At 42.6% G+C, this 19,197-nt stretch overlaps 1 protein-coding gene across 2 annotated transcripts in view; it reads right to left on the bottom strand.

Moving 5' to 3' along the window:
• Window positions 1-19,197, bottom strand: part of TOP2B (DNA topoisomerase II beta) — a 485,217-nt gene that overhangs the window by 383,394 nt on the left and 82,626 nt on the right. For both annotated transcript variants that reach the window (XM_069212028.1, XM_069212029.1), the window contains exon 2: window positions 11,111-11,302. In XM_069212028.1, coding sequence (XP_069068129.1) covers window positions 11,111-11,302 — 192 coding nt within the window. The remainder of the gene's footprint in view (window positions 1-11,110; window positions 11,303-19,197) is intronic.

Here is a 19,197-nt window from a genome sequence, read left to right as displayed (position 1 = left end):
CAAAAATGGGAAGGTCTCATGTTGATTAAATTAAAATCAAAACGGGAGAATGGTAAATGGAGATATGATTAATGGATTATCAGAAAGGGGTGGTATGGTAGTGTTGCAGCACAAATTTGAAAAATAATAGTTAATAAATACACATGTAAGATTTTTTAGGTAAAACATTTTTAAATGTTCCTTTGAGAAGAATTACCACACAGGTTTGAGCTACATAAAAGAAGGAAAGAAAATGGTAAAAACAATCCTATGAACACTTCTAGAAGAGTAGCAGTTGTTGCTGACTGCATAAAAATATACAGATTTCACATTCAAAACTTTCTGGAGAGACGTGGGGTAAATTGTTGACCCACTCTCTTATGACAGGTAGACTAGAACAGGCCCTCTTTCCCCTGGAATCTCACTTTGATGGACTAAATCATACAATGGAAAGACATTCTGCCATAATATCAGATAAGATGCCTAGGTTTGATACCATATGGTTGCCTTATAAGAAATATGTCAGTAAGGAAAGAGCTGTTGATCAACTGCCGTATCTCTCTCAACTGGTGAGTAATTAGGATGAAAAAGATGGTACAATGCATACTCAAGAGCATCATCAGAATGCTTGTGGTTGCCTCCCAATGTCTATACAGCCAATACATACTTTCACATATATCTGTTTGCTGCTGCTTGATTTTGCCCAGTTATATCATCATAAGATGGCTCAAGTTCACTGCCCTGGATTTCAAAACAAACTGCTAATAAACACAATCTAAGACACAATCTGTTGCTTAAAATGCACATATCAATTTAGTTTATACATTTGTTTTCATAAATTCTAACCAAATCTCTATTTTAAACTGACTAACAATTGCAAAGGTTTTATAGTTCCAATTCAGAAATTTACCATTGCTCCAGTAAATATATATATATATATATATTTTTTTTTTTTTAAAGATCTTGCCTAACCATTTCAATTAGTAAAGACATCCTTAACAATAGAAACTCTAATCAGTAATTTGTGATGCCCACATAAAGCCCTTTTCTTTTCAAGGCATAAGGGTGTTGTAAAAATGTAATACTGATCATACAGTCAAGCCCGATTCTGTGCAACCTATCAAGTCCAACTATAATCATTTTAAACATATTGCCCAGATAGTCAACTACGTAAAATTAACTCATCATGAAAGCCTCCGTTGGAACTCGACTAGGTAGGAGCTGTTGCAAAAATCTACAAAACATCCACACACTAAAAGATTCAGGCTGAATCAAATGCAAAAATGGCTAGAAAACAGCAAACGAGGAATAAATATCCATAGCTGAACACCAACTAAAATCCTTAGGAAGCAGTCATCTGTTTTCTGTAAAGCTGCCCAAAAAAAAAACAAAAAAAAAAAAACCACGGAGTGATTTTGTGCACGTTTGTGTTTTTCATTGAAACTAAAGGAGTTGAGTTTCTTAAAACTTACAACGCGTCTAGGATTTTGCCTGGATGTCCATAGCAGCCGACATATAAGCATGAGCACCTTTGCATGCAAACAGAGCTATTCAAATCTCTTGATATTGTGCCAGTGTGGTTTGGGGCAATACAAACTTATTCTATTGCAACTGACAACACAACCTTGGGTTATGTAGTCCAAGATTTTAAGCTGAAATGGCCTTTTTCCACTCAGAAATCCCCACCACTCAAAGTACCATCATACTGGAATAAAATATGTGGATTGTATAACCATCATTTTGGTGGCCAGAATTACCACTGTCTTTGTGGGATCAGGCACAGCCCTGGGCTAAGCTACAGGGACAATGTACCCTGCTTGGCATAGCATGCAAATCCTAAATGTGGAATTACGGTGGAAGCTACGGTTTCAAGACCCTTAAAACAGACATGCAGCCAAAAGTGGCATTCCTACAAGCAGCATGGCTCTCACATAAGGGCAAAGCCCCAGGAGGAAACTCAGAGACTTTACTACAAACACACATCCGCAGCTTGCAGAATTTTCATTGTCTATAAGTGGTCTTTTTCATAAAGTGAGAATTCTACCACTTATACGGTCTTATAACCCTGAGCATTCAAGGAGACTTTTAAACATGCTTCTGTTATTCCTGCCACATGTCAAACGTATTACTCACTTGCCATTTCAAGGCAGTCTTTATTCATGAAGCTGTGGGTATATTGTTTAACAACAGATCTGAAGTTGGAGAACTTATAAATGTTTGAACAGATAACGTTTGAACCTACTAGGTAAGTAGACCTGGCCATAGGCATGAAGGTGAAAACATGAATGTGATGTTTCTGGCAGTGTGTGCTGTTGAGTGTGCAGGGATTAACAAGTCACTTTACGTTTATTAACGCTCTTCCTGGTGCATAATCTAGCAAACTGCACCTTCCTCGCCTTATAGTATTCCCCAGGTGCCAGACTAGATCCAGATTATTTTCTTCAGCAGTGCTCCAGTGTGCCACTAGATGGAGCAGTGTTGCTTTGTAACTCCCTGGAAGTAACAGAGGAGCAGCATATATGCACCACCCCTGCAAACTGTCACTTTATTTTTTCCCTTTCAGCTCTAGTGTGTTGCACACTTACTTGGGACCTTTTTACATTTTTTAAAGTAAGGTCACTCCCAGAACAGGGCGGAGGGAGGCTATGGAGGAATTTGTGGGTAACGTACCCACCATAAGAAGTGTTACTGAAAGTAAGTAACTTGCTCTTCTGTTGGATACTTCTAACCTCAGATTCCCTACATTAGAATAGATCTCAAAGTAGTCCAGACTGAGGTATAGGGTCTGTGGAGGGGACTCAGCCCAAAATGTCCTGCAATGTGCCCTTCCTGTCAGACCACGCTGTCAAGGCAGTAGTGCTTTGTGAACTTATGCAATGATGCCCATGTTGTGGCCTGGCTGATGCCAAGGGCAGGCATTCCATGGGCTAACGAAGTAGCAGCAGACTTACCACTGGTAGAACAGAATCTCAGACCTTCCGGTAGCGGCTTCTTGACCAGTGTGCAACAGATTTTGATGCAGAAAACCAGCCACCTTGACAGAGTAAACACAGCCATTACTTTTGTTGGCCAGGGGAACCCTACAAATTGAATCACCCACACAGTACAATCAATGTAAAAGTCAAAGCCCCCCTGAGGTCCGGTCGATGGATCATCTCCTTTTGGAGGATAGAGTGGGTTGGGTGGAACAAAGAACGTTATAACAGTGATGGGCTGCCCCAAGTGAAAATGAGTCAAGACTTTTGACAAGACTGCCACCAGAGATCTCAGCACCAACGTATCCAGAAAAAAGGTGGTTACAGCAGCTGCACTGAAAGTGCTGGAAGTTCACACACGAGGTGACAATCACTTTAAGGAAGTCAGGAGATGCAGCAAGCAACCATGTCATAGCTCCAAGGGCATACACATGAGAAATGTCAAGACCAAGTTAAGGTTCCACTTTAGTAAGCATCACAAAGAGCTCGATAGAGGACATAGGTGTCAAATCTAATAAATATCACCACAATTTCAACGATTGGTACAACAAACAAACATCGGAAATACTGAAAGGGCCAAAAGATTACCTTTAATACCACCCACAGTAAGACCTTGTAAGACCAAAGAAGAAATGAACAAAATTACTTAAAACAGATTTGTTTTTAAGGGCTCAATCTTAAGAGCACTACGACAGGCCACACGTTTGTCCCACAGTCGTCATAAAAGGATTTAAGTAAGTGTGGCTGGCAACAAGGATAACATGCACTACTTCAAGCACCATATCAAATGCAGTCAGTTGCCACCATTCAATATCTATGCACGTAGGTGTACAGTGCGCGGATTCAGGTTGGGTACTCTGCCTTGTTGCTGCAACTGAAAATACTCATGAAGAACAGATGCTCATACCCAGAAGTTCAGTGTATCACACTCTCCTGACCCAATCCAAAGCCACCAGGATAACTTGGGTCCAGTTGTCCTTGATATTTTCCCTAACACAGGAGAGAGGGGGGGCACGAAAAGCATGCATGAGTCTCACACTACATTACAGCCAGAATGCATCACCTAAGGAGCTTTCTTGGGCAGAAAGCCCCAACACACAAGTTTCAACCACTGACCAGGGTTCTCCCTCACTGCTGAAAGTTGCCCTGCGCCACCTTGAGATGCAGAGGCCACATTTAATTTGCCAGATGTCAACTGCTATGTTCTTTAGTCTGGCATTCAGGGACCTGTACAGAGGTTCGCTAACAGAACAACACCCTTGCGCTTCAACCTACCCCAGAGGTGCAGGGACTCCTGGCTTAGGACCCAGAAACCCAATTTGCCCTCCTTGTGAAATACCACATTGCAATAGTGTTTATATTAAAACCTATACCAGTCTCTCATTGATGAATAGCAGGAAGGACTTCAGTCAGACGAATGGCACATAACTCTAGCAAATTGTTGTTAAGCGGAGCTTCTGGCCGAGACCAAAGTCCTCTTCTCTCCACCTACCCGAGGTGACCTACTCAGCCCGGCGTCACGATCATCATCTCTGGGTGGGGAAGGGTGAGGGACCTGAATGATGGACCAATTTCAGTCCAGTGGTCACCACTGCAGATTGTAAGCCGTCTCCTTTGAGATATGGATGACATCTGCCAGATTTCGTTGATGCTGGCACTGGGCACCCTCAGACTTCAGATTCCATTGCAGAGCTTGTATGTGCCACCTGGCATAGCTTACAAAACGGTTGCAGGAGGCTAAGAGGCCAAGAATCCTTGCAGCTGCTTTCACCATAATCTAGGACAGAGGCTGGAACAATAGTATATCCAGAATATCCTGGATTTTCTGAATCCGAGATTGTTCCAATGAATGAAAGCCTTCGTGGAGGAGTCACCTGCGGCTTCAGCTCTTTGATCATGAACCATAACAATTAGGAGGCGGTTTACAACTGACTGTGGCGAGCCCGCCTTGAATAGCGAGTTTAGGGAAAACGGGAATTCCCAACCTTCAAAGGTGGACAGGGTCCACAGCCATGACTTTCATGATCAGCTGAGGAGTGCTGGTAAAGCCAAAGGGGAGCACTCCCTACCTTGAACTACAGACACGGTCTGTGGGATGTGAGGATGGGTATGTGAAGATATCCATCCTGCAAGCCCAACAACAACATTTTAGTCACTTGGGTCCAGGGCAGAGTGGATTTGGTCAAATGTAAGCATTTTGAATGTCTCCTTCTGCAGGAAGGCATTCAATAACCAAAGGTCAAACATAGGCATGAAGCCCCCCGCATCCTTCTTTGGGACCAGAAAATAGCAAGTGTAACTCCTTTTTCTGTGTCCAGTACACTGTCCATAGACCCCCTTGAGCAGCAAAGCCCACACCTCTTCAAGAATGGGCATACACTTGTCAAATTCACATGCATGTGGGGGGAATATTTTGCAAGGAAAAGAGAAAAGACTGTGCATAGTCATGCTGAATAATTTGTCGGCCCCATCTGTTGGACATGATGGCTCACTATCCTGGGAGAAAATTATGTATCTGTTTCTCCCGCCACACAACTGAGTAAACGGGCATGGCTTGGAGGCTGTCGCAGTAGGGAGAAGAGGAATGGGAGGCCGTGTACTGTATGCCAGACCCAAGTCCACCACCTTGAAAGCACTGAGGCAACTTCTGTACTGGTTGCAGAGGCAGCCTCTATAGGCCAGATCCTTGAAACAGCTTTTGAACATTTTGAACTTGTGTGGAAAAGCAAGGTTCAGACTAAAAGCACACTCCACAACTCTACTTTCCTTAAAGTGCTCCAATGTAGAGTCTACCTTTTCACCAAAAAGCCTGACCCATCAAAAGGTATATCCACGAGGGAAGCCTGTGCATCACAGGAAAATCCTGTGGAATGAATCCACAGGAGTCTGTGAAGTATATCAATAGGGACAACTGCCCTTCCCAGACAATAAGTAGCATCTAGAACAACACACCTAACATATTTGGCCATATGTTGTCCTTCATGAACTGTCTGAGCGAGTGAGGCCCTAAGGTCTTCCAGGACTGCGGGCAAAATCTCACTGGTCATGTTCCACAGGGCATGTGTATAGCGACCCAGTAAACACTCTGCATTCACCGACTGTAAAACCAGACTAGAGGAAGAAAACCTATGCTTGCCAAAATTCTGAATACAATTTAATTCTTCAATCTCGAGGAAATGGTTGGATAAAAGTTGGGATTTACTTCACTTGTTGAGAACAAAACCACAAGGATTTCTAGAGTATGATATTTGGTAGGAAAATCAGAGCCACCAGGAGCCAGTCAGCCTGCCAATTTACAGGCGGGCAGGACCAAAATTTGGCCAAGTGTTCAAATAGATATGAGTGAGGGTCTCGTTGAAAGGAAGCAAAGGCTCAGAAGTAGCTGACCCAGACAACAATTTCCATCAGATCGTTTGTTTTGGTTTCAACTGAAGGCAGCAGTAAATCCAGAATCTCTCCTGTCCTCCAGACCACCACTAAGGAGGCACTTTCTTCCAATGGTGGATCAAGTGGCGAGTCAATGCCTACCTCAGAAGAAGTATCAAGCTGACTGGTCTCTTGCAAATCCATGTACAAAACATCATCTGTATGGGCTGTGAGAGGAAAAGCATTCATTATCATCGCGATCCTCTGAAGTTGCTGCTCTGAGCCAAACGGATAATAGAGCCTCTGCTGGAGTGGCTGCCCAGGTAGAAGCACCGGGTAGAGTGGGGTTGCATGACAGGCTTTTGCGCTTTTGTAATTTTGCAGTGATTGAGCCAAAGACGATTCAGTGTCCTACAAATCCATAACAGAACTGAATAATCTTCCAGTGGCACTGGTACCAAGAACAATGTGGAAGGGACCACAGCAGATCTCAAAGCCAGAACAGAAGTCTGTATCAAAGTCAATGGGCCATTAACAGGTCTCATGGGGTTAGCAAAATGGATTTGTAGATGGCAATCCGGGGTCCCCTGCTTTTCCTTGGGTGTCAAAAGCAAGCCTAAAATCTGAACCAGAGCTGCCTTAAACTCTTCAATCTGCTGCGGCATTGCTGGGTGCATCAGGATTAATTGAGGAATCCATTCATGACTGGACACCTCAAAGTTGAATGACTGACATTGTGACGCCCTCACGCCTCATTCGGTTCAGAATGGTCGAATTGGGTCGAGTACAGCATCACTCTCATGTTTGTATCTGAACTTTGATTTACCAGAGGGCTGCAAGTTTGCCCTATTGATGAAGAGCCACTGGATCCGGACAAGTCAGCAAATTGGAGAAAGGGCTTATAAGAAGGCCACAACTACTTCTTGTGCTTGGTGACATAATGCGTCACCACCTAAACACAGATCACCTCTGGATGCATGAGGGCACATTCACTGCACAACTTCTGAGCCGTGGCCCGAGCCCAGGCTCCAGAGAAAAATCTCAAGCTGGTCCATGACCGGCATGTGTTTTCTGCAGATGCAGCACAGTTTTAAAAGTACCGTTTTGGGTGGGGACATTGTTCCCTTGCACACTGGAATTAGTGTAGAAATTGTCAGAAAACCGACAAAGTTGAGAATAGAGCTCCAGATCTGCATCAAAAGGAGCAGAAAGAAAGGACCTGACGTCCGAGAGCAGGAGTCACGCCTATATGTAGCTCCACATCATCACTTCCAGGGAAGTACGAAGCCAACAAAGAGCCACATGGTGCAGATTAACGGCACACACCACTGACAAGAGAAAGTTCCTTGATCCAGTCTGGTGCATATGGAGTATTATAAAGTGAGTAATCTGCAGTTATAAGGATTCATCAGAAAGCCAATTATATTGCATATCTGTGTGGTGCTTCATGTGTGAAATTCCATTTAACGCATTCTGTGGAATGACTTCTGTTGCACCCACTACAGAAAAGTATGAGTGTGCCAAGCGACTGCTGCTATATGGCATTTCTGGACTTTGGTGGGTGTATGAAAAGCATGTTGCATAATGTATTCATTTTTTTTTGCGTCCACATATGCGGTTTCTTAGTGGATGATGCGTTCTAAAGTATACTTTTGGATGTCATAGGACCCTGTAGGAGAAACGCACACATGATTAGGGCAGAGAACAACAGGTGCCTGAGAGGGTGTGATCAGGCCAAGGCACAACTTTTACACACTATGGGTCTGACCGTATTGGTCAGATATTGGTTAGCATATCACAGGGATGGCTGGATGGAAAACAGAAGTAAATATTCACTAAGTGCTATTAAGAACATGGAGAGACTATACACAGCTGTTCTGTAACATATCAGTAACAGTGGAGAAGAAAGACATTGCCCGACTCTGGGGAAGTCGGTCACTATTGATTATTGAACAATGGATCATAAATATGAACTGGTGCACGCGCCCCGAGAATTTGGTATGCACAGTTCAGGTGTGCCTGCAGAAAGATTTTGGGGGTCAGATGACTTTCAAGGTGATATGTGAATGGTCCCAATTTGTGACTGGGAGACTAATACAACTACCTGGCAAGTCCATTCCAGATAATAAGAGGATGTGGTGCTAAGAAAGGCATGGGAAAAGCTGGGGAACAAAATATTACAGAGTTTAGCTAAGGTACATTTAAAGGTTCACAAGTGAAAATGTAAACACATGAATGACCGTGTACCTGGGAATACAGTCTTCAGGGGTATGGAATTCCTTTAGCCCGATGCGCAGGACATACTGTTTGGGGTCAGGTTTATTTTGACCTTAGGAAAAGCAGGCCCAACCATCTGCAGCACAAACACTTTGGCTGCCAGTTTACAGTACCACAAAGGATCAGGGAAGTACATTTTCTGCAGTTAGAGTAATATTTGTGTCCATATTTTAATGCTGTTCGAACTTGTATTTATGGGTGAGCGCTTTAAAGGAAATGTAAGTTTGGACTGCACTAATGAGATTGGTTCCATTATAAAAATGTGTACAGATGTTTGCGAAGCTTAACAATAATAAACTAGGTATAATGCTCCCAGAATGGTCTCTGATCAGATGCAAATATTTGAAGAAGCTTGAAAGCAAGTCTGATTCTCAGCTTTCAGAATAAAATGCTCACAAAGAATGCTACCAGGAAAAAAAGGTTTTACTAATCTACTGTGAAATTTTAGTTAACATTTCTTTGAATCAACCTTTAGTAAAAATGTGTTGATGCATGCAAAAAAAAAAAAAAATCAGTGTTATTGTATTTAACAAGATTATGGGAAGCATGAAAATAAACAAGTATTGATAAAGCAAGTAGATCCGACATTGGTGGTCAGCCTTTTGGTTTTGCCAATGTGTTTCTTGTTTTGACAGTTTTTGTAAAACTTATTGCTGTGGGAGCTGCCTGGCCTGCACCTTTAAAACAAACATGCAAAAGCAAAATATTTGTATTTTTTGGTCTCAAAATGATGGTGATAATGTAACCTAAGGATCAGGACCTTTCTTATAACATTGGATTTGAACAGAGGGAAGGGTCTAATAGGTCATAGGCCAGCATAAACATGAATTCTAAAAGCCAGATGTCAAGTCAAAGCATGTGAAGTGTGGAAGAGAAAGAATATCTGCTCATTTTCCAAAGTGTGTAACTACAGAAGAAGCCCCCTTTCTCCCCAATGGGACCAGAGGAGTGTTCATTCCTAAACTAAAGGGTAAAGGACTAAACCGCTTAGGTGTGTTCACTTTTTTTTTTTTTTTTTTAAGCATGTGTGCTTTGCATTCACATGTGAAACACAACAACTCCCAGAGACAATACGAATAAATGAGTAATTATGATTGGGTTTTTTCCAACTCCAGATGCATGATGGAACATAAAGCTAACTCCTTTTTATTTGCAGACTGATTCCAACAGACTGGTTATAAAAGTAAAACACTTGCTGTTTTGCATGGGAAAGATGGTGAAAGACTGTTAAGGAATTCTTCTTTAGTCTGACGAAGGCCAGAGTCCCTTACTTGGCTATCAAAGGAGGCCTAAACGTGTTGACAGAAAAGCTGACTGACAAATAATATCGCTATATACATCTCATGATTGATTTTTTTTTTATTTTTTTTTTTAACAATGCCTGATGTACTCTCAGAATAAAGCTCATTCTTTTGGGTTTACACAGAGGTAGTTTCAACTAAGAATGCTGGTTCCCTCACTTATCTAGTACCATTTATTTTGAACTGCCTCCCTCTGAGGTTGAGACCACATTGGTGGTAATACATTATCAAGGTAGAACAGAAGAGCCAATGATGAAGCATGCTGCAATGATGTGGATCAGACTTTTCTGTCCAATATCTTTGTATACCATCTATCTAGGACAGTGGCACTTTCGGCAGGGGGTTAATAAAATCAATCATTACTGTAGTCTTTGTGGGTGTTGATGCAGGAGTTGAACACTGTTCAGAATTGTGGTATTCCAATAAACAAACAATTTACTGACTTCCACATTACAGCTTCAATTCAAGTAGTCTAATTTTTTTTTTTTTTTTAAGACTTCTAGTTCTTAATTTGCTACTTGAGAAAAAGCTGTGAATCACTTACTTGCCCAATGATCAACCAAGACTACCATTTTGGGTTAAACGCATTCAATGAAAGTACTAATATATCAAAGGTATATTTAAAATCAGAGCTGAAACCGACCCAATAATGCCCATCTCTTTATAGAACCCAGATCACTGTGCTGCTAATAATTGATTTAAGATATTTTTATGTAAATATGACACTTATTTGGTGCAACCAATTAAACAATCTGAGAATTTCTCATTCCCAAAGCACAAGATATAATTTCATACTAATTAATGATTATCCACAACATATTGTGCATATAGCCGGTTCCTTCGCTGAGGTGGAGGTGACCGCCAAATTAACACTGCATTAACAGTGTACATTCACATTACTGTATGGAAAGAGAGCATAAGTAAATGTCAGTGGTAGGTGATAAACAACCCTGAATGAAACAACGTGCTATTAGCATCTTGTTTTTGGTTTGAACGCTGTACAAATACCACACAGGTGTCCAAATGTTTGTGGCTGAATTCTCCTATAGAGTGCTGGCAGTCACCTAATGCCTTGATCTCTAGACTTTGCTCATTCTTGTCCAGTATACACAATTGATGCACTAAAGTCTAGCCTTCTTCTGTCAATATTACTTTGCCAAAAATGTAAAAGATTGGAAAAACAAAAAGCTTACAGAAGCAAAAGGAACATACCTGGGTTACAGGCTCCACTGACCCGATGTATGTGTCTGGACGGAGGAGGATATGCTCGAGCTGGGTCTTCTTCTGGTAAACCCTCTCAACAGACATCTTCTTAGAATCGTTTTTGTTCTTGTTGGTGTCACTTTTACTTTTGGCTTCTTCTTCCTCCGCTTTTGCAGCATTGTTCTGATTATCAAACAAAGTCTGTTGATAGAAATAAAACTATAGTTATCCAGTTGACAATTACAGAGACAAAAAAGTTCAAGGACACCAGCCAACTCAAAAAGGATATTTCTTTAAAAAACAAAAAAAGAAAAATTAAAAAAATCTCTGAAAAACCCAATAACACATTGGTGGTTAAGAAAAATAATTGGCTTTGAAAACAACTTCTAAAGGAAATAGGTGCCCAAGATTAAGAAACAGGTGATTCTCAAAAGCACTTCTTTATAGTAAAATGATATCAGATCACAATTCAAAATAATGTTTATGCTGCACTCACATTTCAGTCGGTAAGCAACTTTAAGTTTTAACAATTGACACGGACTGCAAGAGAAGAACCCACTACAACTAGTTTGCTCCTGCACTCACTAGCAATGTGCTTGTAGACAAGCCATTTAACAGAATTGTGATGCAGTTGGAGCAATAGCAAACAGCATCTCTAGTGCTATTATGAAATCGTCTTAGGTTGTTTTCCTAGCACTGGTAAATACTTGTGGCATTTACAAGCTGAGCAGGATCTACTCACTGTAGATTCAATTATGCCCTGTGTCACTCTGCGATGCAAATGAGTAGCACCCCCGCCACCACCATGCCAGCAATTTTATACAATGGAACATCTGAAATGGGTTGATTGTGTTAAACACAAACTATGCAAAGCTTTTTCTTTTCAAATTATTCATTTGACATATAAGAGATGTAGACCCTAACAAAGTTATTCCCCTCACCACCACAAGCATCAAATCCACTTTGAAAACTAAAGAATGACTGAAAAAAAAACAACATGAAAAATGAGACTTGTAACACATGCAATACAAATTAAAACTTCACAAATAATGCAAAATATGCACCTGAAAGCAATGCAGTACTTAAGACAAAGGTCTCTGAAATCTATGGGATTATGAACTATAAAACGAAGGAGACTTGCACATTTTAGATGGGAAGTTTACAAAGAGCATTTTACTGAAGCTGGTTGGTAAATTAATATTTGTACGTAAAACGTTTTGTAACTTAAGATCCCCTCCACTACACACAAACGCTAAAGCATAGTTCCCCAAGAAAAACGCTGAAAATTGAAAGAGGTTTCGAACATCTAGAGGTGAGAAAGGTAAAAACAAACATCCTTAAAAACAAACACAGGAATATGCAGTGGACTTCAATCCAGAGCATCATAAATACTAGTAGGTGCCTCTGCTATAGCCTGCACTTCGATCTCCTGAATTCAAAGGACAAAGACCTAGAAGAAGCTGTTTACATGGTACGTCTTGTTCAAGCATCACAAAACACTGACAGAGCTGGTGTGAGGAGAGCACTCAAGCATCCAAAACCACAGCAAGTCGGGTCTGGCCAGGCTCAATCATCTGGGCACACTGGTGCAGGGAGCCAGGGGGCATGTCAGTCGCAGCAGTCAGCGGTTGTAACTGCCTTAGTGAGTCGGGCTGCCTTAGAGAGTCAGGTCAGGCCATGGCGCAGTCATCTGGGTGCACCACGCGAGGGGGCCACCTCTAGCGAGCTCACAAGTGAGACCAGGCAGAGGCAACAAGGACACAGCAGTTGTGGTTGCGAGTAAGTTCTTATTTTCCTCTCACATACAGTCTGCTTGCCCACTCTGTCTTTGTCACCCCTCCGTCTCCTCGCCTTACTGCCTATTATCCAGGCAGAAACTTAGCCCGCAGTGAGCTTAGGCTAGCTCAGCAGCCATACGTCAACTTGCTCGCAGGAAACAAGCAAGCAATCTGCCCACTACTCTGCCTTTCACTTTTCTGCCTTACTCCACCTGCTGCTCTGTAAAGCCTGCAAAGCGCCACTGCATCTACCCGCTACCCACTCGTAATTAGCAGCAAGGGCAGCATTGGTGATTGAACTGGCACTTGAAGGAGTGACTTGAACCAGAGATTGTCCTTGTCATTTCCTCGGTCAGCCATCAGTCTTCATTCGCACTTGTCCAGGTGCTCCGCTCCCAACCTAGTTTGTCTCAGCTTCAACCCCAGCTTACAGGAAAGCAAATGAAGAACAGAAAAGGAAAGTGGCATCAAGGCGAGGCCCTAGCAGGCTGCAGTTACCGACAGAGGGTGGGAAGGCAGCTGCTGCTAGACCGGTGCGGCTTGTACCTCTCTAGACATACCCGCTTACACACCCCAGTTCAAGCCCGGAAAGGCCAGACATGGAGCACAGCACCCACTGTAACACACAAAATGAGATCCGGAAGAATGAGGGACCCTCCCTCCAATAACCTGAGCCAAGAGAGAAATCACCCTCTACCGCACTGCAGCTTGCAGCGAGCTGGCCCACATCAGCAGCACAGCATCTCCTAGCCTAGGCCCTGCCCATAAACAATACCTGTACTCTACAAGCAACATCTGTGCATCCAATACAGCACAGCTGGGTTGCCCTCCTTATGCAAGGACTTAGCAACTAAAAAGCACCAACCTAAAACTCACAGCAAATGTGTCTTTCGGAAGGCCCAAGCAGCGGCTATTTTCACGTCAAACTCCTACATCCCAGGAATATCATGCCCCCTTGAGCCAACTGTTTAACTAAGTTGCCTCATGTGGCCTTTCGGAAGTCATCCCTCACAAGCCGGCTCCACAACCTGAACCCAACTCCTCAATTCAAGCTGTGGAGCCCTGTGACCTTGACACGCTTGCCAATACTAAAGCCAACAATAAGGAGAGTGCAAAAATGTTCACCAAAGCCCTTCTGCAGCAGGGAAGAAAATCCCCCAACCCCTGTAAAATACTGCAAACAGAGTGGGGCTATTTAGTCTGTAGTTACCGTTACAGTGCAAATACATTCAGACGCAGACACAACTGATGGTCCACCGATGCCATTTGACAGCAAGGACGGTGGCAACTTTTCCCTTCTAATTGAGGCACTGGAAGATAAGTGAAGTGACTGAGCATTCATACTTTACCCCCTCACACCCTTCACCACTGGCCCGGAGGGTCAATCTCCTGCAACAAAATAGGTTCTCAGGTAAATAACAGAACCAAAGCAGCTGGAAACCAAGCCAACCTCAAGAAACCTAACCTACTATGTACACCAGAACCGCTTTCTCAGCTATCCCAATCAAACTGGACACTTTGAAAGTAAAACCTTCACAAAATCAATTTTCACTCACCTCCGGTGAATGACAAGCCATGATAGCCATGCACGGCAGTGACCAGGTGAACTATTCAATCTCCGTCCAAGCCAAGCACCAAACCTGATCATGCAAACCCAACCAATAAGCTAAGCAACTCTGCAGACGTGCGAGCAATCTTACTAGGAACGTAAACGGACACTCAGATCAAGGTACTGAATACAGTGGCAGTTTTTACTTCTGAGATCAACACAAAAGATAGCCAATCCTATCTCTCTCATAACTAAAGCTCTAAAAGCGGGAAAGTCATGCAGCTAGTGGCCTTCTGTGCCTGCTCACCAAGCCTAGACAAACTGGAGTCACTGCTTGCAATGTTGGGCTACATACTTAGTGACGTTAAGAAGACCTTGAAGTCCGCAAATCCGGCAATCAACCCTACAACACATGCCCCGAATCAGCTCACTTTGCAAGTAACCCATGAAGAAACAGTCAGTACCAAACTTCCCTGGTACTACCTCCGGCATCGCTGTCCCTGCAGCAGCAACCAAGGAAGCTTTAGCCAATCTCCGGCCCACAAATGGGCATATCCCAAGATCTAATTACAACACTCTGGCTGTGAACCAGGAAACAATTCGCTCCTGACCAAACGTCAGAAGGACCGCAGAGTAAGAATCAGAGCGAAACTCAACACGAGGGGGGGAGGAGGGGGAGGGGGGGGGAAGAGACGGGCAGGAGGAAACGCATCTCCTCCTTCAGCAAAAACCTAAATCTGCACAACAGAAATACACCAGATGAACAAGCAACAAACCCCGACCATGACCGGGTCGACCACGCAGCACCGCACCTTGTCAATTCAGACACTGCAACTTCTCAGGATATTGCCCCTGCAGAAGAGGAGGAGGAAGCAGTGAACACTGCCAGGCGACAATTCAAGCAGACAATCAAGACCCCGTAATAAATCCCTGACAGTAGGACCTGAAAATGGACAGGTTCACAGCAAACCACCAAAGCTGACTCTGGAACCAAAGATCACCTCCACAACTGACCACACCATGTAAAGGGAAGCACCTGTCCAGCACCAACTCTGGCTATGGGCCAGGCAACAAGAGCATGAACCATCAAGTGCTCCTAATGCACATACCCCTCAGGCCAAGAACAAACTGGATCCCAGGACATCAAATTAGACCCAATCACCATCGCAGCAAGGTTCAAAGAGCAATCCAACACCAGGGAGTCCCTTCGTAGACAGTGGCTCAGAAGCCTCGAGTCACAGGTAATAACACCTTCAATATCGGGTCCCTATCCTCTGGGGCACCTAGCAGCCAGAGAATCCTAACGTATTCCGAGTACCAATCAAGAAGTCATTTTGATCTCCTCAACCGAGGTAACATCCTCCGATTATTTAACCAAATTCCAGAAAACGAGAACCTGACCATGGATGATATAATTTTGGTTGAATTCTTGGCTCCATCACCAGGATGAACAAACAAACCACCAAGTTGACTTGGTCATCGTCCGCAGTTGCCAACCACGTACCAGGGGTCACAGAGACCTTGAAACCTGTGGGATATTGGTGTCACCCAATGTAAAACACATCTATCCTGACGTTTTAATAACTCAAATTAAACCAGGCCCCTATCCTTTCACGTAAACACTCAAGCTTGTTTCTGAGGAGCTTACAGAGCTAATCTCCAACACCGCCCCAGCCCTCACACTCTGCCGCTGTACGTGAGGACCGCCAGAGCACCAATGCACGACAATGATTGGTGCTGCATTCCAAGTGCCCTGAACAAACCAGAAAGGCAAGCATGAATAAACCTCACAGCATCCGCACTGTCCGATCAGGCTGGTAAGCTCCGAATCTGCTCATGGAACAACAACAGTTTAGGCCTAACCTCCTTCCTAAAGGAAAGCTGGGTTTGTTAAACCTAATCTGCCAATGCCAGGTCCATGAGAGGAGCCCCTTAACCCTGGTTACCTTGGAATGAGGTCTCTATCTCAGACTCCGCAGGGACACGAAGACTGGGTCAGCGTCGAGACAATGTGCAGGATCGATATCCGCGATGGTGGCGATGCCCTCTGGTCGGAATCCCTCTGATTTATCTGTATAAAATGCGATGTATTTATACAGATCTACCAGGACCCCTGACGTAGGTGTGTTCCCAAACAATAGATAACAGACATGCTTGGGACAGCAATGATCATAAACAATCCCTCGAAAGTATAGAGGGGGAAAATCCCTATGTGTGAACACCTACTATTTGTTGGTCTTTATTGCTTGATCTTGACACCTTAGCGCGATGGCACTGATAATGCAATGCTTAACAAGTGGCCTAACTATAAACAAGGCAGCCATCTTAGATGAATTAAATGGGCTAAGACAGAGCAAGCTAAATAGGTTAAAAGTCACTAGGTGAAAGGGGCACGGGTCTGCAAGCCAAAGGCTAAGCTAACTCCTGTTATCACATTAAAACAAACTAGGATTCACTACAGACCAAAACCCCCATAAAATTCTTATGTCTATGGGTGGGATCGTGAAGACAGTCTAACAAGTAAGTGTACATTCCCCACAGAGACCCTCATGCCTGATCGTTGCCCAGGGAGCCATGCTTGGGTGAGTCCTGTGTACTCACACTGTGGGAATGCCTCTCAGTTAATGGGGGTGAGGACTAACCTTCAGGATTCCCTAAGAAGAAACCGTCTCCTTTAGAGGAAGAGCATTTACAGAAGATTCACTTGGTGAAGTGATTCTGTTCCTTGAAGTATTCAAACCATGTGGATCCGTAATCAAGTCTTCAAAGATGAGTTTCAAAGTGACTGTAGCAAATCTATATTTGGTTCAAAAACAAATCACACAGTGTCACGCAGTCATGCGAATAATCATGGATGGAGTTCTTTGCAGCTTGTGAGGTCAGCCCATTGACTGCTTCCAAGTCAAAAAGTACCTTTGAGGATAAAGATGTTGCCAAAGACTTGTGAAACTTTATACTTGTTTACCCAACACTAAAGCCTGAGATGGGTGCTGAGCATTGTCCTGTACAATGGGTTAAAACGTGCACTGCAGCTTCAAGTAATGTATACAACTTTGGGGTGATGCACTAATTTGGTGTTTTGTAGACAACCTTGGGTCCATCATAACATCCAAGGTTTTAATCTTCTGCAAAGTGGGAGTTCAATATCTACTGTGAATCATTTAAATGGAAACATTGGAACAACTATGAAAATACCTTTTTGAGCCTGAGAACACGAGCTTGGTTTCATTACCATTTAACATGGGAAAACTGGCAAACATTCAAGACTCCAAAGCACAAAGTAACTATTTAGTGACCATTTATCTTTTATATATGCATCTTGAGGTCTCATTAGTATAATTGTGAAACCCCCATCCCCAAGGTAGCAAAGGCTTGTGTTAAAATTATGAATATAGGATAAACAGATGGGGCAAAAGTGATGATAACCGACACTCTACAGGTTATAGCAGTACAGAGTGCTTCACATAGACACTTGTGGAACAATCAAGTGCAAGTGAAGAAAACTTAGTAAATTGAGTCTTCTGATCCATTACTACAGACAACTTTTCCTGCCAGCTCTTATAATCGATGTTATCAAAACAAACAATGGCTCAATCCCCACCATCAGGGGTGCTCCATTGCACTTTAATTAGGACTCTCTCAACAATATCTGCTACTCCTGGTTTTGTGTTCCATTGAAGACGAAAACTAACTACTTCTTAATAATAACGTTAAATTGCCTTGTATACCGTTTAGAACTAGACTGCGGGCATGTACAGAACAATGATATGTGATTAAAAGAAAATAGCCACTCAAAAACGTTTTTCGTCAGTGAGATTATTGATCACTTTTTCTAGCTTCTGGTCTAGAAATCTCAGGCTGCTGGGTGCAGACGATTAGCGTAGAGAAAAACCATCTCTAATACTTAGGTTTATCCACCATAAAGGCTTGGATATTTAAAAAAAAAAAAAAAAAAATACACTATTTTTTCTTCTATAAGAAGTTTTTTTTTCCCATTCCGAATTCAAAGGATTTATACAATGGCACTCTCGGGTAAGCATAGGCTTTCTGAAGATCCACAATAAATAGGAGTGTGGACAATAAAGTCACCCACATTTCTATCAAAGTTAGCTCATTGAACCCCCACTTTTATACGTGGAAGTCAATATCGGACAAGCAGAAGGTGAAATGTTTACGCAACACTTTAAGGACTTAGGTTTATAGAATGACCTCAGCTTAAAAGCTCAATCTTCTTAGTTAAAAGCAGAACATTCCATATTGTCATGCTAATCAATCACAAAACACTGGTCTTCATGAGACTACAGGGAGTGCAGAATTATTAGGCAAGTTGTATTTTTGAGGATTAATTTTATTATTGAACAACAACCATGTTCTCAATGAACCCAAAAAACTCATTAATATCAAAGCTGAATATTTTTGGAAGTAGTTTTTAGTTTGTTTTTAGTTTTAGCTATGTTAGGGGGATATCTGTGTGTGCAGGTGACTATTACTGTGCATAATTATTAGGCAACTTAACAAAAAAAAATATATACCCATTTCAATTATTTATTATTACCAGTGAAACCAATATAACATCTCAACATTCACAAATATACATTTCTGACATTCAAAAACAAAACAAAAACAAATCAGTGACCAATATAGCCACCTTTCTTTGCAAGGACACTCAAAAGCCTGCCATCCATGGATTCTGTCAGTGTTTTGATCTGTTCACCATCAACATTGCGTGCAGCAGCAACCACAGCCTCCCAGACACTGTTCAGAGAGGT

This window comes from Pleurodeles waltl, chromosome 10, assembly GCF_031143425.1.
Source record: "Pleurodeles waltl isolate 20211129_DDA chromosome 10, aPleWal1.hap1.20221129, whole genome shotgun sequence".
Lineage (NCBI taxonomy): Eukaryota > Metazoa > Chordata > Amphibia > Caudata > Salamandridae > Pleurodeles > Pleurodeles waltl.
Note: the sequence above shows the minus strand (reverse complement) of the source record. Positions and strands in the feature narration are given on the sequence as shown.